The sequence below is a fragment of the Urtica dioica genome, chromosome 5, assembly GCF_054948205.1.
Source record: "Urtica dioica subsp. dioica isolate 48M chromosome 5, U.dioica_male_clone48M_v1_H2, whole genome shotgun sequence".
In the NCBI taxonomy this organism is placed as follows: Eukaryota; Viridiplantae; Streptophyta; class Magnoliopsida; order Rosales; family Urticaceae; genus Urtica; species Urtica dioica.
In genome coordinates this window covers 22,861,650-22,875,020 of record NC_142760.1, presented here as the reverse complement: position 1 = coordinate 22,875,020, position 13,371 = coordinate 22,861,650, and the positions used below count along the sequence as shown (strand labels likewise).

At 42.2% G+C, this 13,371-nt stretch overlaps 2 protein-coding genes across 3 annotated transcripts; both read right to left on the bottom strand.

The window, feature by feature from the left end:
- Positions 1 to 887: 887 nt before the first annotated feature.
- LOC149397625 (DNA glycosylase superfamily protein) lies at positions 888 to 4,933 on the bottom strand. 2 transcript variants are annotated; one of them, XM_089615373.1, is made up of 6 exons: positions 4,387 to 4,933; positions 3,506 to 4,196; positions 2,634 to 2,691; positions 2,442 to 2,525; positions 2,205 to 2,346; positions 888 to 1,506 (listed from the first exon to the last, which is right to left on the bottom strand). In XM_089615373.1, the coding sequence occupies exons 2-6, from the start codon at positions 3,975 to 3,977 to the stop codon at positions 1,144 to 1,146; spliced, it is 1,119 nt and encodes a 372-aa protein (XP_089471499.1). In that variant the 5' UTR covers positions 3,978 to 4,196; positions 4,387 to 4,933; the 3' UTR covers positions 888 to 1,143. The 2 variants fall into 2 exon arrangements, with proteins under 2 accessions (XP_089471499.1, XP_089471500.1); XM_089615374.1 differs by lacking the exon at positions 4,387 to 4,933 and having other exon boundaries at positions 3,506 to 4,359.
- A 6,329-nt stretch (positions 4,934 to 11,262) lies between these two features.
- LOC149397624 (uncharacterized) lies at positions 11,263 to 12,606 on the bottom strand. Its single transcript, XM_089614294.1, has 2 exons — positions 11,779 to 12,606; positions 11,263 to 11,463 (listed from the first exon to the last, which is right to left on the bottom strand). Exons 1-2 carry the CDS (start codon positions 12,604 to 12,606, stop codon positions 11,263 to 11,265), a joined length of 1,029 nt encoding a protein of 342 aa, XP_089470420.1.
- Positions 12,607 to 13,371: the final 765 nt, after the last annotated feature.

Sequence of the window (13,371 nt, the reverse complement as noted above, 5' to 3'; positions counted from 1 at the left end):
TGATGGATTTATCTTGTACTAATGCGCAATTATGGTTATTATTAAGCTATATGGCATGACAAATGGGCCAAGTGGGAGAATGTTAGACCGAATATTTCCTAAAGCCTATTAGTGGGCTTTGTATATAGAAAATAATGTGGCCCAAGTGTATTATCTATTAGAGTTTAATAATAAATAAGACAAATCATATTGGTTAATAAATAAAAAAGTAACTTTTCTTTATACCTTGATGGTGAGTCTATATAAAGCGAACATTAGGGATTGGTCATCTCTCAACTCATCACACAGTTTTCTTGAACCATCAAAAGAAAGCTATCAAAACTAAATGGGTCAAGAGGGAGAAACCAATTCCGGTGATTCCGCCACCGCTGTCGTCGCTATCGTCATGGATCAAGGTAGGTTTTCCTCAATTTTTATTGATCTGTGAAAATCATCTAGCTCTAAGATCTTGACTAATTAAGATCGTTTAAATTATGCTCATATACCGTGCCAACTTTGTAAGTTGATCACTCTTTGAAAAGAAAGAAGAGAAAACATAGGTTAAGGTCTCCTATAAATTGGTGGTGTGGTGTGAACAATACAAACATGTCTATTAATAGGGAGTCCTCACTAAACCCATAGAGAGATAGGTAAACATTGTGTTTGCTCATCTTTTATTTGTCACTCATTTAAAGCAAAACTGACCAATCAATTTATAGTTCTAGCTGTCAACCACACCATAAGCTTACAATGGGGTCCCACCCCCACAACTGTAAGCAATGCCATGATCATCATGAATCAGATGTTGATTGATGGTCATCGATGATGATGCCTTTGCAGTTGCACAACAAAATGTTTATATATTTCCCTTCATTACTTGTATTACTAGAAATACTACAAAACAAGTCTTATTTAAAGGAATTTTCTTTTTTTGTTTCAACTGTACAAAGAAAATTGTACATTTCAGCTTCAAAAGGCTCATCAACAGACTAGAACTAGAAGCCACCTCCACCGACAGCATAATCACCAGTTACATTAAAAATTAAATCTATCTCTGTAAAGAAAATTCATGAAACTTTTTTCTTCCATTTTTCAGATTCCTGCTACTATAACTGATGATTGCCACGGCCAGAAAAAAAAAAAAAAAAAAAAAAGTTCCAACTATTATTCCGACCCGAAATTCAATTCTCCAATGGCAATGCAAAGTTCTGAAGCCGCTCCGTTTTCAGCTTTCTCATTCTTGTTCGCCTCCTCTGCCTTGTCCTTACCCTCGGCCGCGTTCACACACTCCTGAAATCTGAAGCAACCGGCAAGATGGTCATTGGTGATTCCGGCGACTTGCATGAACGAGTACACGACCGTGGGACCCACGCTCCGGAAACCCCGTCTCACGAGGTCTTTGCTTATCACGTCAGCTTTTGGGGTTTTAACGGGAACCTGGCGTGGGTATCGGAACCGGCTCACCACCGGCTTGTTGTTCACGAAGCTCCAAATGTAATTGTCGAACGATCCAAACTCGTCTATCACCTGGTTTTAAGCAACAATAAAATAAGCAAAGACAAAATTAGAAATTTAATACGCCCAACAAGTAATTGCAGGTATTAAGGAGCCCATTTGGCGAAGAAAAAAGATATAGAAGATTAAAAAAAATTAAAAAATAAAAAGTCAAAACGAAATTATTCGCCGGGCTAGCGAAATGAGCAAGCTGTCCAAAGCTGAAAACGAGGGGAATTTAATAGCTTTGCAAGTGCTACTCTGGAGATACAATAATGAGATTAGGCTACTATATGAATGGTAGAGCTAGGTTTTGTCCTTGTGAGTGATGAAAATACAGGACCACCATTCAACTACTTTTTTTCTCTTCTACCTAACCTACCTGATCAAATGATCACTAGCTAACCCTCTATGTTAAAGTGTCATTTAATTGCATGAAGAAACAAACCAAAACATACTGGTCCCTAGTCTAAAAGAGAAACATAAGCCATTCACAGTACTCTTATCTATTGGGGATTAATTGAAAAATATTTCCACTTGGATGGTACACAAAAATCACGCGGGATTTTGAATTTTCGTGTTCCACCGAATCCTGTAAAATTGATCTCAAGACACGGCCTAGCTGTTTTTCACTAAGTAGCCAAGTAACTAATTGATTTGTGGGTGGTTATTGAACGGGACGTTTTTAGCGCTATAGTCTTGTACAAGATCAGAAGAAGAAGAATGTGAACCTTAGATATTTGTCGGGCATTCTCTATGATTGAGCGTAATTTTAGCTCCGACAAAAGGGAGCTCGCTGTGCTTCCCGCCGCTATTAGCTTCTTCTCGTTAAATTTTGACACCGCAACAGGATCGAAATCTGCGAAAACTTCCCTGCAAAAGGGCATGAACCATAAATCATATTATACTGTGAGATTTAGAAGTATATAGCTGTTTTCTTTCAGCACACTGAATGATAATAACATTACCTAAAGATGTGTCTTTTGCTTAGTATGGCAGGCCATGGAAGTTCGGCCAATGCGCCTGAGAGAACGAGCAGCTCAAACAGTTTTCTGCATAAGGTGGTCAATTTAATACGATGAAGCAAATAGAGTGTCGTTCGAAGGATATTCGAACACTCATTTCGATAAATACAGAAGTTAATTACTGGCTTTACTTACTTGTCATCGTGCACCGGAATCCCCCATTCTTCGTCGTGGAAAGCGACATAACATTGTTCTGGTTTCGGCAAAAGGTACAGTTAGAAGAATAAAAATAACTAAGAGAATCTTGTTAATGCACACCCACTTCAGTCTAATTAGTTAAAGAAAGATGAGTCTTTGCAGAAGGACCACAAACATAGAGTGTACCAGACCACAACTCAACAGTTCTCAGTACGTTAATACTTCAAAATAGCAGCAAAACAGGAAATAGGACGAGAGGCCGGGCCTATCACAGAAAGCTTTACTATCAATGTAGTCTTTTTCAGTCGCCTAATGTTCGATACGATTAAGGCTTTGATTATAGTTTTCTGAAACCAAATGAGATAGAAAGAACAAAAAAAATGTTGGCCACTCGAAAGCCAAATTCGTCTTTCTTTCATTAGCTTGGTTTGGGACGCCACAATTAGTCTCATCCATCCACTCAGGTCTGATCTGATGAATTAACATCTGTTACCAAACCAACATTAGGCTGCCTACCATTTGCATCTAATATTAGGCTTGCGCTAAACTCGACAAAGTTACAAGCAAGCACATAATGTACGGAAGACTATACCAGTCAAAGCTCAGAAACTACACTGCTTTTTTTATTTTAAAAAGCTGGGGTTTAGTCCTAGGTCTCATGCGTGGCCGCACATCACTAGGAAATAAACCAACCAACTCTAAGGTGTTTAATAGGACACTACTAGGGCTAGTTTAACACAATCACAACAATATAACACTTCTAGGGATAATGGGAAGTTTCTACCAATCTATTATATAGTAATTTAATTCTACCACTACCATTTTTTACAGCAATAATACTATAATAACGAGAAATACGAGAAACGAACCCGTATTTGGGGTGACCCAACTACATCGCTTCTTGTGGGTGGTCTGCAAATAGTCCGGGAGAGACTCCGGGCCTCCGTCAGAGACCACGCTCCTCGTTCTTGACACGTAAGCCTTCCTCCGGCTCCCGGTGCTGAACGAGCGGACGAGCCGCCCCGTTGAAGCCCTGCTCTGGAATGACTCTGCCGAGGCGTCCGACGAGCACGACGCGTTCAGCGAGAGGTTCGAGTGCAGAATCTGCTCGTGGCGGCGCAGAACCGAAGGCACGCTCGAAGGCGAAGAAGAGCCTTGCCTGTGGTGGGTCTTCTTCTTCTCCTCTTCTCCACCAGGCGATTTATCGGCTTTTCTCGGGCTCTTCGGGGTCGGCTTTCGGGCACTTCCCCAAGTCCCAGCTTTGTTCCCGGCCGGCCCGAGGACCGGCCTTGACTCAGACTCAGCCACGTTCATCGACCTTACTCTTGGAGCTCCTGACATTTAGATGGGAAACCAAGCCAAGCTTCGAGTCTTTTCAAATTCTATCTCAAAGTTTCTAAATGTTCACCATCAACATTGACTTTTTACTGACTAAGCCCACTGTAAGCTCAGATTCAACGATGGAAGCTCAAGAAAACTGAAATCGCAGTGGTTCTGAATTTGTTCGTTTCCATTCGCCGAGCTCTCAACTGTCTTTCTTTCTTTCTATCTTTCCTCAACCTGCGATATACAGATCTCAAACTATCAACCACACAGACTCACTAAATTTGAATGCCCTACGACGCTCTATCAAACCCTATTTCTTTTATTTCTTTCGAAAACCTGGATTTGAATATAAACCCAGTGAAGAAAAAAAACAGACATTTGTGAGAAAGAAAGAAACCCATAAAGGGGAAGGAAATGGTTTCACCTTTCGATGCGCAATGGATGAGGCTATTCAGTGTCAGAGAAGGAAAATTTCTAATAAGAAAAAAGAAAATTGAAAGTGGAAAGGAAAATGGGTTTCAAACTTTCAAAGAGCCTCGAAGCACAGAGATTCCAATCTCTGCATTTCGTTGAAAGACGAGAGAGAAAAAAGAAGGTTTTTTGAAACCAAGCATCACTCTCACACACTCTCTCTCTCCTCTTTTTCACATTCGAGGAGAGAGTGAAAAGCTGACAAATAACAACACAGCGTGTCTCTCCGCTATTCTTCCCATACTTTTTCCGAGAAAAATCAAAACTCAATAAATAAAAAACATAACAATATTTTTTTCCCGACAAAATGCAGGGGAGAGGAATTGAAAGCCGAAGAGAATGACGATGATGACGAAGACGACGACGATGATTATATTATTTTTAAAAACCGATCTGAAGAAGACTGTTTGGGAGCTGAGAAAAAAGAGACTTCAAATTCCCTTTTCTTTTGTTTTATTTTTTTTTAGTGTGTGTGTGTATTGGTGTATGAAGTGAAGGATTGGGATTTGTTTGTCGCGGTTGACTTGGACAGGCGGTTTTAGGACCAAATGTTTGCCGGCTATTACCGGTTATGTTTACGATTTTTTTTTTTTTTTTTCATATTTGCCTTACTTTCTTAAAAGCAGTTTGACTTTGACCGGATTTTTAAATGAGAACTCTCATTAATTTAGACGTGCTAAATAGCAAATTATTTTAGATGGTCTTTTTATTAGGGGAATTGACGTTAATAATACCATCTCAATGTCAGTTACCATATTTAGCCCAAAACTCAAAATTTGACACATGTAGTACCTAGACCAATAGGTAAAGACTATTATACCCTCAAAACTAATTTAAACGAAATAAACCATCCCAACCCAATTTTCTCCATTTTCCCTCGCACACCTACACCTCTTCATCTTCTCGGTTTATCTCCCTCCCTCTCTCTCTCACGATTTTCAAACTTCCAAGCCCTCCCACATTTTCGCTCTCACGATTTCACTATCTCTTCCTCTTCCCTCCCACGATTTCGCTCTCTAATCATCTTCCTCTGTGTCTCTCTTTCTCTCCATGTCCTTCTCTTTCTCTTTCTCGCTCAAAAATCGCGATGACCCAGCTCGGCGACCCAGCTCTCGGCGACCCAGCTCTCGGCAGAGAAGGCGCAACCCACCTCTGCTCAACCCAGATCTCGGCGACCCAGGTCTCGGCGGCGAAGGCGCAACCCACCTCTGCTCGACCCAGCTCTCGGCGACCCAGCATTCGGTGACCCAGCTCTCGGCGACCCACTCCTCGGCGACCCAGCTCTCGGCGGCGAAGGCGCAACCCACCTCTGCTCGACCCAGCTCTCGGTGACGAAAGCGCAACCCACCTCTGCTCGACCCAGCTCTCGGCGACCCAACATTCGGCGACCCAGCTCTCGGCGACCCACCCCTCGGCGACCCAGCTCTCGAACTCTTCTCTGGAGTTTTTGGTAAGGGCTATAGCTGTAACTAACAAAATGTGGTCATGATCTTGATGACTTTGTTTTATGACCGACGCTTATGTATTGTAGATGATACATATTTCTATTTTGGAAGACGAGCGATGAAGGTAGTTTTTGTTGGTCATTTTCGGACAAGCATATGATGTTATTATACTGGGTGCCCATTTTTTTTCACAAATTTTATTGGTGGTGTCTAGTGCATTGGGCCGATTTATTGCCTCCTTGACAAATGAGTCCATCGATTAGCTAGTAGACTGCTTATTGATGTCAATACTTGTGTGTTTATAAACCAAGATATAGCCGAGATTTTGTTTGTGTTTGGGAATGTCTGTGTTTGTGTGTTTATGAGCCAAGATATAGACGAGATTCGATTTTTGTGTATTTGTGTGTATTTGGTTGAACAATGTTTGTGTGTATTTGTGTGTTATTGCATGAATTATTCCTTGTTATTGCATGAATTTTCTCTTATGGTAACAGTGTTTCTGACTTGATTTGTTTTAGGTTTTATATTCAATGACGAAGTCTAAAGGAACCAAGGTCGAGGAGGCCTCAAAAAGTGTCCGAAGAAGTCCTAGGACGGCTTCGAAAAGGAAAATAATTTCGCCGTCCAAGCGTTCCAACGATGATGACGCGTTCGTCGTCGCACCAACAAAGATAAAGAAGGTATAGAATAATAAAAATGAAGTGACTTAATTAGAGCAATGTATGGTTATTTGATTTTGTTTTGTGTTTGATATAGCCAAAAAACAAGGCTGAGTCATCGGGCGTTGCGACCGCCTTGGAGAGTCCTACCACTGTTATTTCCCGAAAGGTGAGTGTCAGAAACTCATTTTGATCCTGGTTCGTGACAGATGTGTCACAGACTCGATGACTTCGTGACAAATGTGTCACGAAGTCAGCGAGTCCGTGACACATCCGTCACGAAGTGGGTGAGTCCGTGACACATCTGTCACGAACTCAAGCATAATGGTTTAACTAATAATGTCATTGACTCATATGTGTAGGAGTGGAGACGGTTTATACCGGAGTCCAACGTTGAAGGATTTTCCTTTAACTTCCACGGGGGATTGGAAAATTTCCCGGCTCTCTTACTCGGCCGCAGCGCCGAAACGCAAGCTGGTTTCGCCCAATCATGTTTTGGGCAGTTCGTGGGGCAACCTAAAATAATGCGGTCATCGGCGATTATAAGCCACTTGGTGTTGAGGACCGGGAGCTTCGACGGAGAAACCACTGACGGGCTTCTAATTGAGATTGGAGGCCAAGTCCGGGAGTTCACGAAGAGAGACTTCCAGGAGATCACATTCCTCAAAGTCGTCGATGACTATGAGGAATTCAAGTTCGAGGGGGTTGTTTCTAATGACAGCCTCTTCAAAAAATTCTTCCCGGGGAAGTATTTGAATCGGAACTTGGTCAACCAATTCTTGGAGGCGAGCGTAGATTGGCCGACAGAAGTTCAGGTAAATTACCTGAAAATTTACTTCGTCTTGAATGTCCTCCTGGCGGACGATGCGAAGAACAGGACACCGTGCTTAGAGCTCATTAAGGCGGTGGAGGACACGGACACATTCGGTCGCCATCCATGGGGCAACGTGGTGTGGAACTACCTTCTCGGCGAAGTCCGGAAGTTTGTGGAGAAGGGTGGCGAGCCAATGGAGCAAGGTAAAAAAAAAGGAAGCTCCATCTCCCCGGATTCGTCGAGCCGCTTCAGGTTTGGGGGTACGAGTGTCTTCCTTTCCTGACGAACATGGGGGTTTGTGAGAAAGTCTCCACCACAGCTCGGCCAATAATGCGTCGGTGGAAGTCTATCGGACTTGTTCAAGATGCCGCCATGAGAGGAATCAACTTCAATGAGGTAATAAATTTGTAGGTTAATTCATACTTAATATTGATCACACTCATTTGTTAACTTGTCCCACGTATAGGTTGAATTTCACGGAATCGGCGACACTTCTTCAAGCGTTGCAACCCCTTCTACGACGCTAGCGGGGGATAACAAATGCCCGGAGAAGAAACCCAAAAAAGACGCCCCAGAACCAGAAGCACCACCACCACAACAACCGTCCCATTCACAAGCGCAGACAGTTGAGGTTACACAATTTTGGGTTTCTATTTTAATTTAAATAACCAAACTCCGTGACAGATGTGTCACGGAGTGGATTCACTTCGTGACAGATGTGTCACGGAGTGAATCCACTCCGTGACACATCTGTCACGGAGTGGATTCATTCGTCAACCAGCTTACTTTGTTTTTCTGGTCATGGACAGTCCCGGCTCGACTCTCTCGAAAATTCTGTTGGAAATCTCCACGAGCGTTTCCGCTATATGCAAGACGACTACAGGAAGTTCAAAAAAGAAATTTTGGACGCGGTGAAGAGCTACAGAGTGGCTCTTGATGAACTAGATCAGTACTACAACTGGAGAAACGCGTTGCAGTTAGAAAAGAAGCGCCGGGAGAATGCCGAAGAGAAAGCGGCCAAATTGAAGAAGTGGGAAGAAGAGATGGCGAAGAAGAAAGCGGAAAAAGAAAAGAAAAAAAAAAAGAGGAAGAAGAATATGTTGAGAAGTTGAAGAAAATGCATGAAGAAGAGAAGAAAATGCAGGAAGAAGAAGAGAAGAAGCAGAGAGAAGAAGAAGAGAATAAGAAGAAAGAAGAAGAGGAGAAGAAGAAGAAAGAGGAAGACGAGGAGAAGAAGAAGAAAGAAGAAGAGGAGAAGAAGAAGAAAGAGGAAGACGAGGAGAAGAAGAAGAAAGACGAAGAAGAGAAGAAGAAGAAAGACGACGAAGACGAGAAGAAGAAGAAAGACAACGAGGACAAGAAGAAAAAGGACGATGACGGGGACAAGAAAAATAAGCAGGACAAAGACGACAAGAAGAAGAAGGACGATGGCAAGAAGAGCAAGAAACCGGAGGAGAAGAAGAAAGGGAAAAAGAAGCAAACCAGTCAACAAGAGGTACAAGATATGCAATAGACATTATTTTGTTGTTTAAAATCTTAAATGCGGAGATGAATGGATTCACTCCATGACAGATGTGTCACGGAGTGTACTAAGTGCGTGACACAGTGTCACGGAGTCGTTGAATTTCGTTATTTTGATTACACTCATGTTGAACTAAATGATTTTGAATGGTCAGGAGGACGAAAGTGATGTGGAAAACACACAAGGTCAACAATCTTGGGGTGATGAAGATTCGCCTCTCAGTCTAGAAGCCCAAATGAATGCAGAGGCTATGGAAGAGTATGAGTTGTTAGGGACACAGGGGGTTCAAGAGGTACCTCCATTAAACTTGAACTCAAATAAGCATATAATTGTTATGAAATATTATTTTATGGTTGAACTCAACTATAAACTTGAACTCTATTTCTCTTGTTGGATAGATATATGACTTGAACACACCGAATCCCCATATCCTGATTGAAGACTCACCTATCAAGAAACATTTGACCCGGCAACGACGCAGCCCCGATAGGTTTACTCCTTCCAAAAAGGCGTTGCCTTTTCTGAGGTTCACGAATGCTCCGGACGTGCTTCCTGATGAACTGCCGCTGTCGGAGGTAACCAAACGACCGGACCAGGATGACTTTGACGTCATGAAGTTGTGGTTCCAAGTCGGCTTGAAGAGGGGCCACAAGAACATATCTCAGGGCAAACCAAAATATAAGCCGGAGGAAGAAACCATAGCGCCTTCTATGGAACTTGGACAGATGGCTATCAACCAGAAGACCTTCTTCTACAACATGTGGCACGAGGACGGTTGGTTGTCTGATCAGGTATTAATGTGTGTTAGTAATTTTTAAATATGTCTTGTTTTGCAGCTCACTTCGTGACAGATGTGTCACAGAGTCAATTCACTTCGTGACACATGTGTCACGGAGTCAATTCACTTCGTGACACATGTGTCACGGAGTCAATTAACTCCGTGACACATGTGTCACGAAGTGTACTTAGTCCGTGACACATGTGTCACTGACTGAATTGACTCCGTGACACATGTGTCACGAAGTGTACTTAGTCCGTGACACATGTGTCACGGACTGAGGTATTTAGTGCTTATGTTTATCTTTTGTCGTGCAGCATGTGGACGTCGCGATGTACTACCTCCGGAAGAAGAAAAAGGCGGGTTTGTTACGTCACTCCTTCACCATCATGTCCACGGTCTTCTTTAAGTATCTCCGAGATAGTTACACTCAGTTCAATGCTAGTCAAGATCCGGGTGTATTCTTAAAGAAGAAACTGAAAAAATGTGTCATCGACCACATTACCGGAGAGTCTGGAGCGGAGCAACTCGTGGACCCATGGGACGGGGTCGATGATGTCTTCATCCCTGTAATAGATGGCGGACACTGGTATCTTCTTGTTGTCAACGTGCGTTCAAGGTGTATAACGGTGTACGACTCCATGAGTTCCACCAGTGGACACCAAACGCTCGTGGACACTGAAGTGGGAAACTTGGCCACCATTTTGCCATATGTTCTGCATGTCGCCGGCGTTCTACTCTCCAATGAAGAAATATTCAAGGTCGTCCACTACGATCAAATGCCACAACAAGACAATGGGTAAATATTTCAATTCTTAATTTTACATTCTTAATGACACATATCAATTAAAGCATGCGTTTTTTGTTCCTTCAGAAATGATTGTGGCATGTTTATGATCAAGACTGCCGAGTTTTTGGCGCACGACCTTCCATTGTCTGATTTGAAACAGGAGGACATGATCATGTATCGACAGAAAATGACCACCGAATTATACCGACACGGAGCGCTAAAACTACACACGCGTGGAAATGTCAATGTTGAGGCAACTTGAAATTATGTGTTTATGATTGTACGCATGTGTTTATAACTTTATATATGTATTCTTAGAACTTCAATTTCTTAGTTTAAAAGTGTATGTATTGTTTATAACTTTATATATGTATTCTTAGAACTTCAATTTCTTAGTTTAAAAGTGTATGTATTGTTCACGTCTTAACAATAAGATTGTTTTATAAACCATTCTTAACAATAAACTCAATACCAATAAAGTTCAAAACATTCAAAATGTAATACATAGCAAAACACCAAGGAAGTTCTAGATATTCAATGATAAAACGTGTCGAATTACAAACCAAACCAATGTCCCATCCCCGGACCCCTCATTTCCGGTGGAATTGGGTTGCGACACGTAGCTCTACACCTCCACATCGGGAACATTTACGAAGCGGGGCATCAGATTCTCCAAGAGAGAGAATCCTTCTCTTCTTAGGTCTACCCGCCGGACGACCTAAGAAGTTAGGCGGATTTACTTTGATCTGCTTGATTTCGTCGGGAAAAGTCCATGACGATTCACTTCCTTGAGGATGAATAACCCCTGCATACGCCAATTTTCAATACTCGGTCGTGTAGTACTCTGCACAATAGCTCTCAACTGGTAGGTTGCGTAAGCGACAAGCCGCAATGGCATGGACACATACAAATAGATCAGTTTGAAATTCTCGACACGAGCACGTCTTATCAATCAAGTTCACTGCCCATGGTGTTCCTTCTGTGTCTAAAACCTCGAATTCGTATACAGCAGAAGGCCGGACCTAAAACATAAGCAAAAAAAAGTTTAAACATAACCACTCAGTCCGTGACACATGTGTCACGAAATGACCCGAGTCCGTGACACTTGTGTCATGAAGCGGATTCACTCCGTGACACATGTGTCACGGACTGAAGTCACTCTGTGACACAAGTGTCACGGACTCGGGTCATTTCGTGACAGAATTTAAAAATTAAAAACACACTATAACCTGCATATTTGCCGAGACAGCAAGTTTTTTTAACATTTCGGTATGATATTCCATTGACAACACACTTTGAGTTGATGCCGCCTTTTCTCGTCATTGGTAGAACCAAACTTGCATTCTCTCCCTCAACCAATCAAGGCACTTCACTATTGGAAATGATCTTGCTTTAACAGTTAACGCATTCAAAGACTCTGCGTTGTTTGAAGTTATGATCGTATACCTTGATGTCTTGAAAAAACAACGTGCCCACTTCTCATTTCCTACTTCGTTGACAAGGTACAGACGTATCAACGGGTCTTCCTTGTCCAACATGCGCATAAACTTTTGATATTCAAATATAGTATACGCTTTTGCTGCACCGTAGAACTTCCAATTGAATTCCTTGCCAAGTTTTTTGAATTTTGCCTTGACGTTATTCTTCACGTTGTATGCGCAAAAACCATGTTCTGCTCTTGGAAAAACTTTCTTCGCGGCGTTAATGATTCCGGTGTTTCGGTCGGATACGATGACCATGTTATCCCTCTCCCCCAATGCTTCCTTAAGTTTGTTGAAGAAATAAAACCAGGACTTGGAAGTTTCGGACTCACCAATACCATAGGCAAGCGGGAATATTTGCTCATTTGCGTCCATCGCGGAAGCCGTAAACATGCTGCCCTTGTGATAGTTTGTCAAGAAGGTTGCATCAACAATTACAACAGGCCGACAATACTTCCATCCCTCTCTGAACGGAGCCAAAGAAACGAAAAAGTACATGAAATATTTATGACGGTCTGTTTTTAGGTCGATGAGAGAACCTGGATTCTTTTGCTCTAACATGTACTTGTATTTTGCAAGAGAGGCATATGACTCATCATCAGTCCCATACAAGGATTGTATTGCACATTCTTTTGCCCTCCATGCTTTTCTGTATGAAATATTGACTCCAACCTCTGTTCGCATGTAACTCTGAATCTCCTTTGAGGTACAACTATGTACAGTTGGATCAATAAATTTGTGTTTCACCCTCTCTCCAACCAACTCTGCAGTAGCTTGCGGTTGCCCTTTTTGTCTTTCCTCCACAGAACAAGTGTGCTTTGGATCATATCTTGAACCATAAACACATACACGCGATCAAAAACAATTTAAAATTAAAAGGGCATACATTTCCTGACATATCTGTCACGAAGTACATCCACTCGTGTCAGGAGTGGATTCACGTCGTGATAGATCTGTCACGGACTGATTCATCTATGAAGAGAAATGAAATTTCAAATAAAATCAGTTTTTAGGTCATGAAATTTTACCTTCTAATTTCAAAACAATCCGTGTTCTTTAGCTTCACTGCCCGGACCGCCCAATCACATTTTTTACCCGCACAAATGACATGAAGTTTGAGCGGAGATGAGTTCTTCGTTTTGAACCGATAATGATTATTGATTGCATCCATCCGCAAATGCTTCAACAACGCCGCTTTGTTCACATATAATCCTTTTTTTTACACTTACCGGAGATAAAATGTCCAACACCTCAATATCGTTACTCTCGACACATGTATTTGATTCGGGAGCCGTAACCGAACACCCCCCATTCTCTTGGCTCGATACATTCTCTTTTCTTTGTGATCGAGTTGGCGGCTGTGGTGGAAGAGGAGGCTCTTCCTGGTGTTGAGTCTGTGGTGGAGCCTCTATCGACAAAATAACTGGTGGTGGAGACCTTCTGGGTTGG

What these genes read in the sequence shown, in the direction of transcription:
- LOC149397625 (XM_089615373.1), bottom strand. Translation starts at nt 3,977, where the DNA reads ATGTCAGGAGCTCCAAGAGTAAGGTCGATGAACGTGGCTGAGTCTGAG. An exon ending in TTGGGTCACCCCAAATACGG is followed by an intron (nt 2,692 to 3,505) that starts GTTCGTTTCTCG and finishes TGCCGAAACCAG; the next exon opens with AACAATGTTATGTCGCTTTC. An exon ending in AGCAAAAGACACATCTTTAG is followed by an intron (nt 2,347 to 2,441) that starts GTAATGTTATTA and finishes GCCCTTTTGCAG; the next exon opens with GGAAGTTTTCGCAGATTTCG.
- LOC149397624 (XM_089614294.1), bottom strand. Translation starts at nt 12,606, where the DNA reads ATGCGAACAGAGGTTGGAGTCAATATTTCATACAGAAAAGCATGGAGG. An exon ending in GGTTGAGGGAGAGAATGCAA is followed by an intron (nt 11,464 to 11,778) that starts GTTTGGTTCTAC and finishes CTTATGTTTTAG; the next exon opens with GTCCGGCCTTCTGCTGTATA.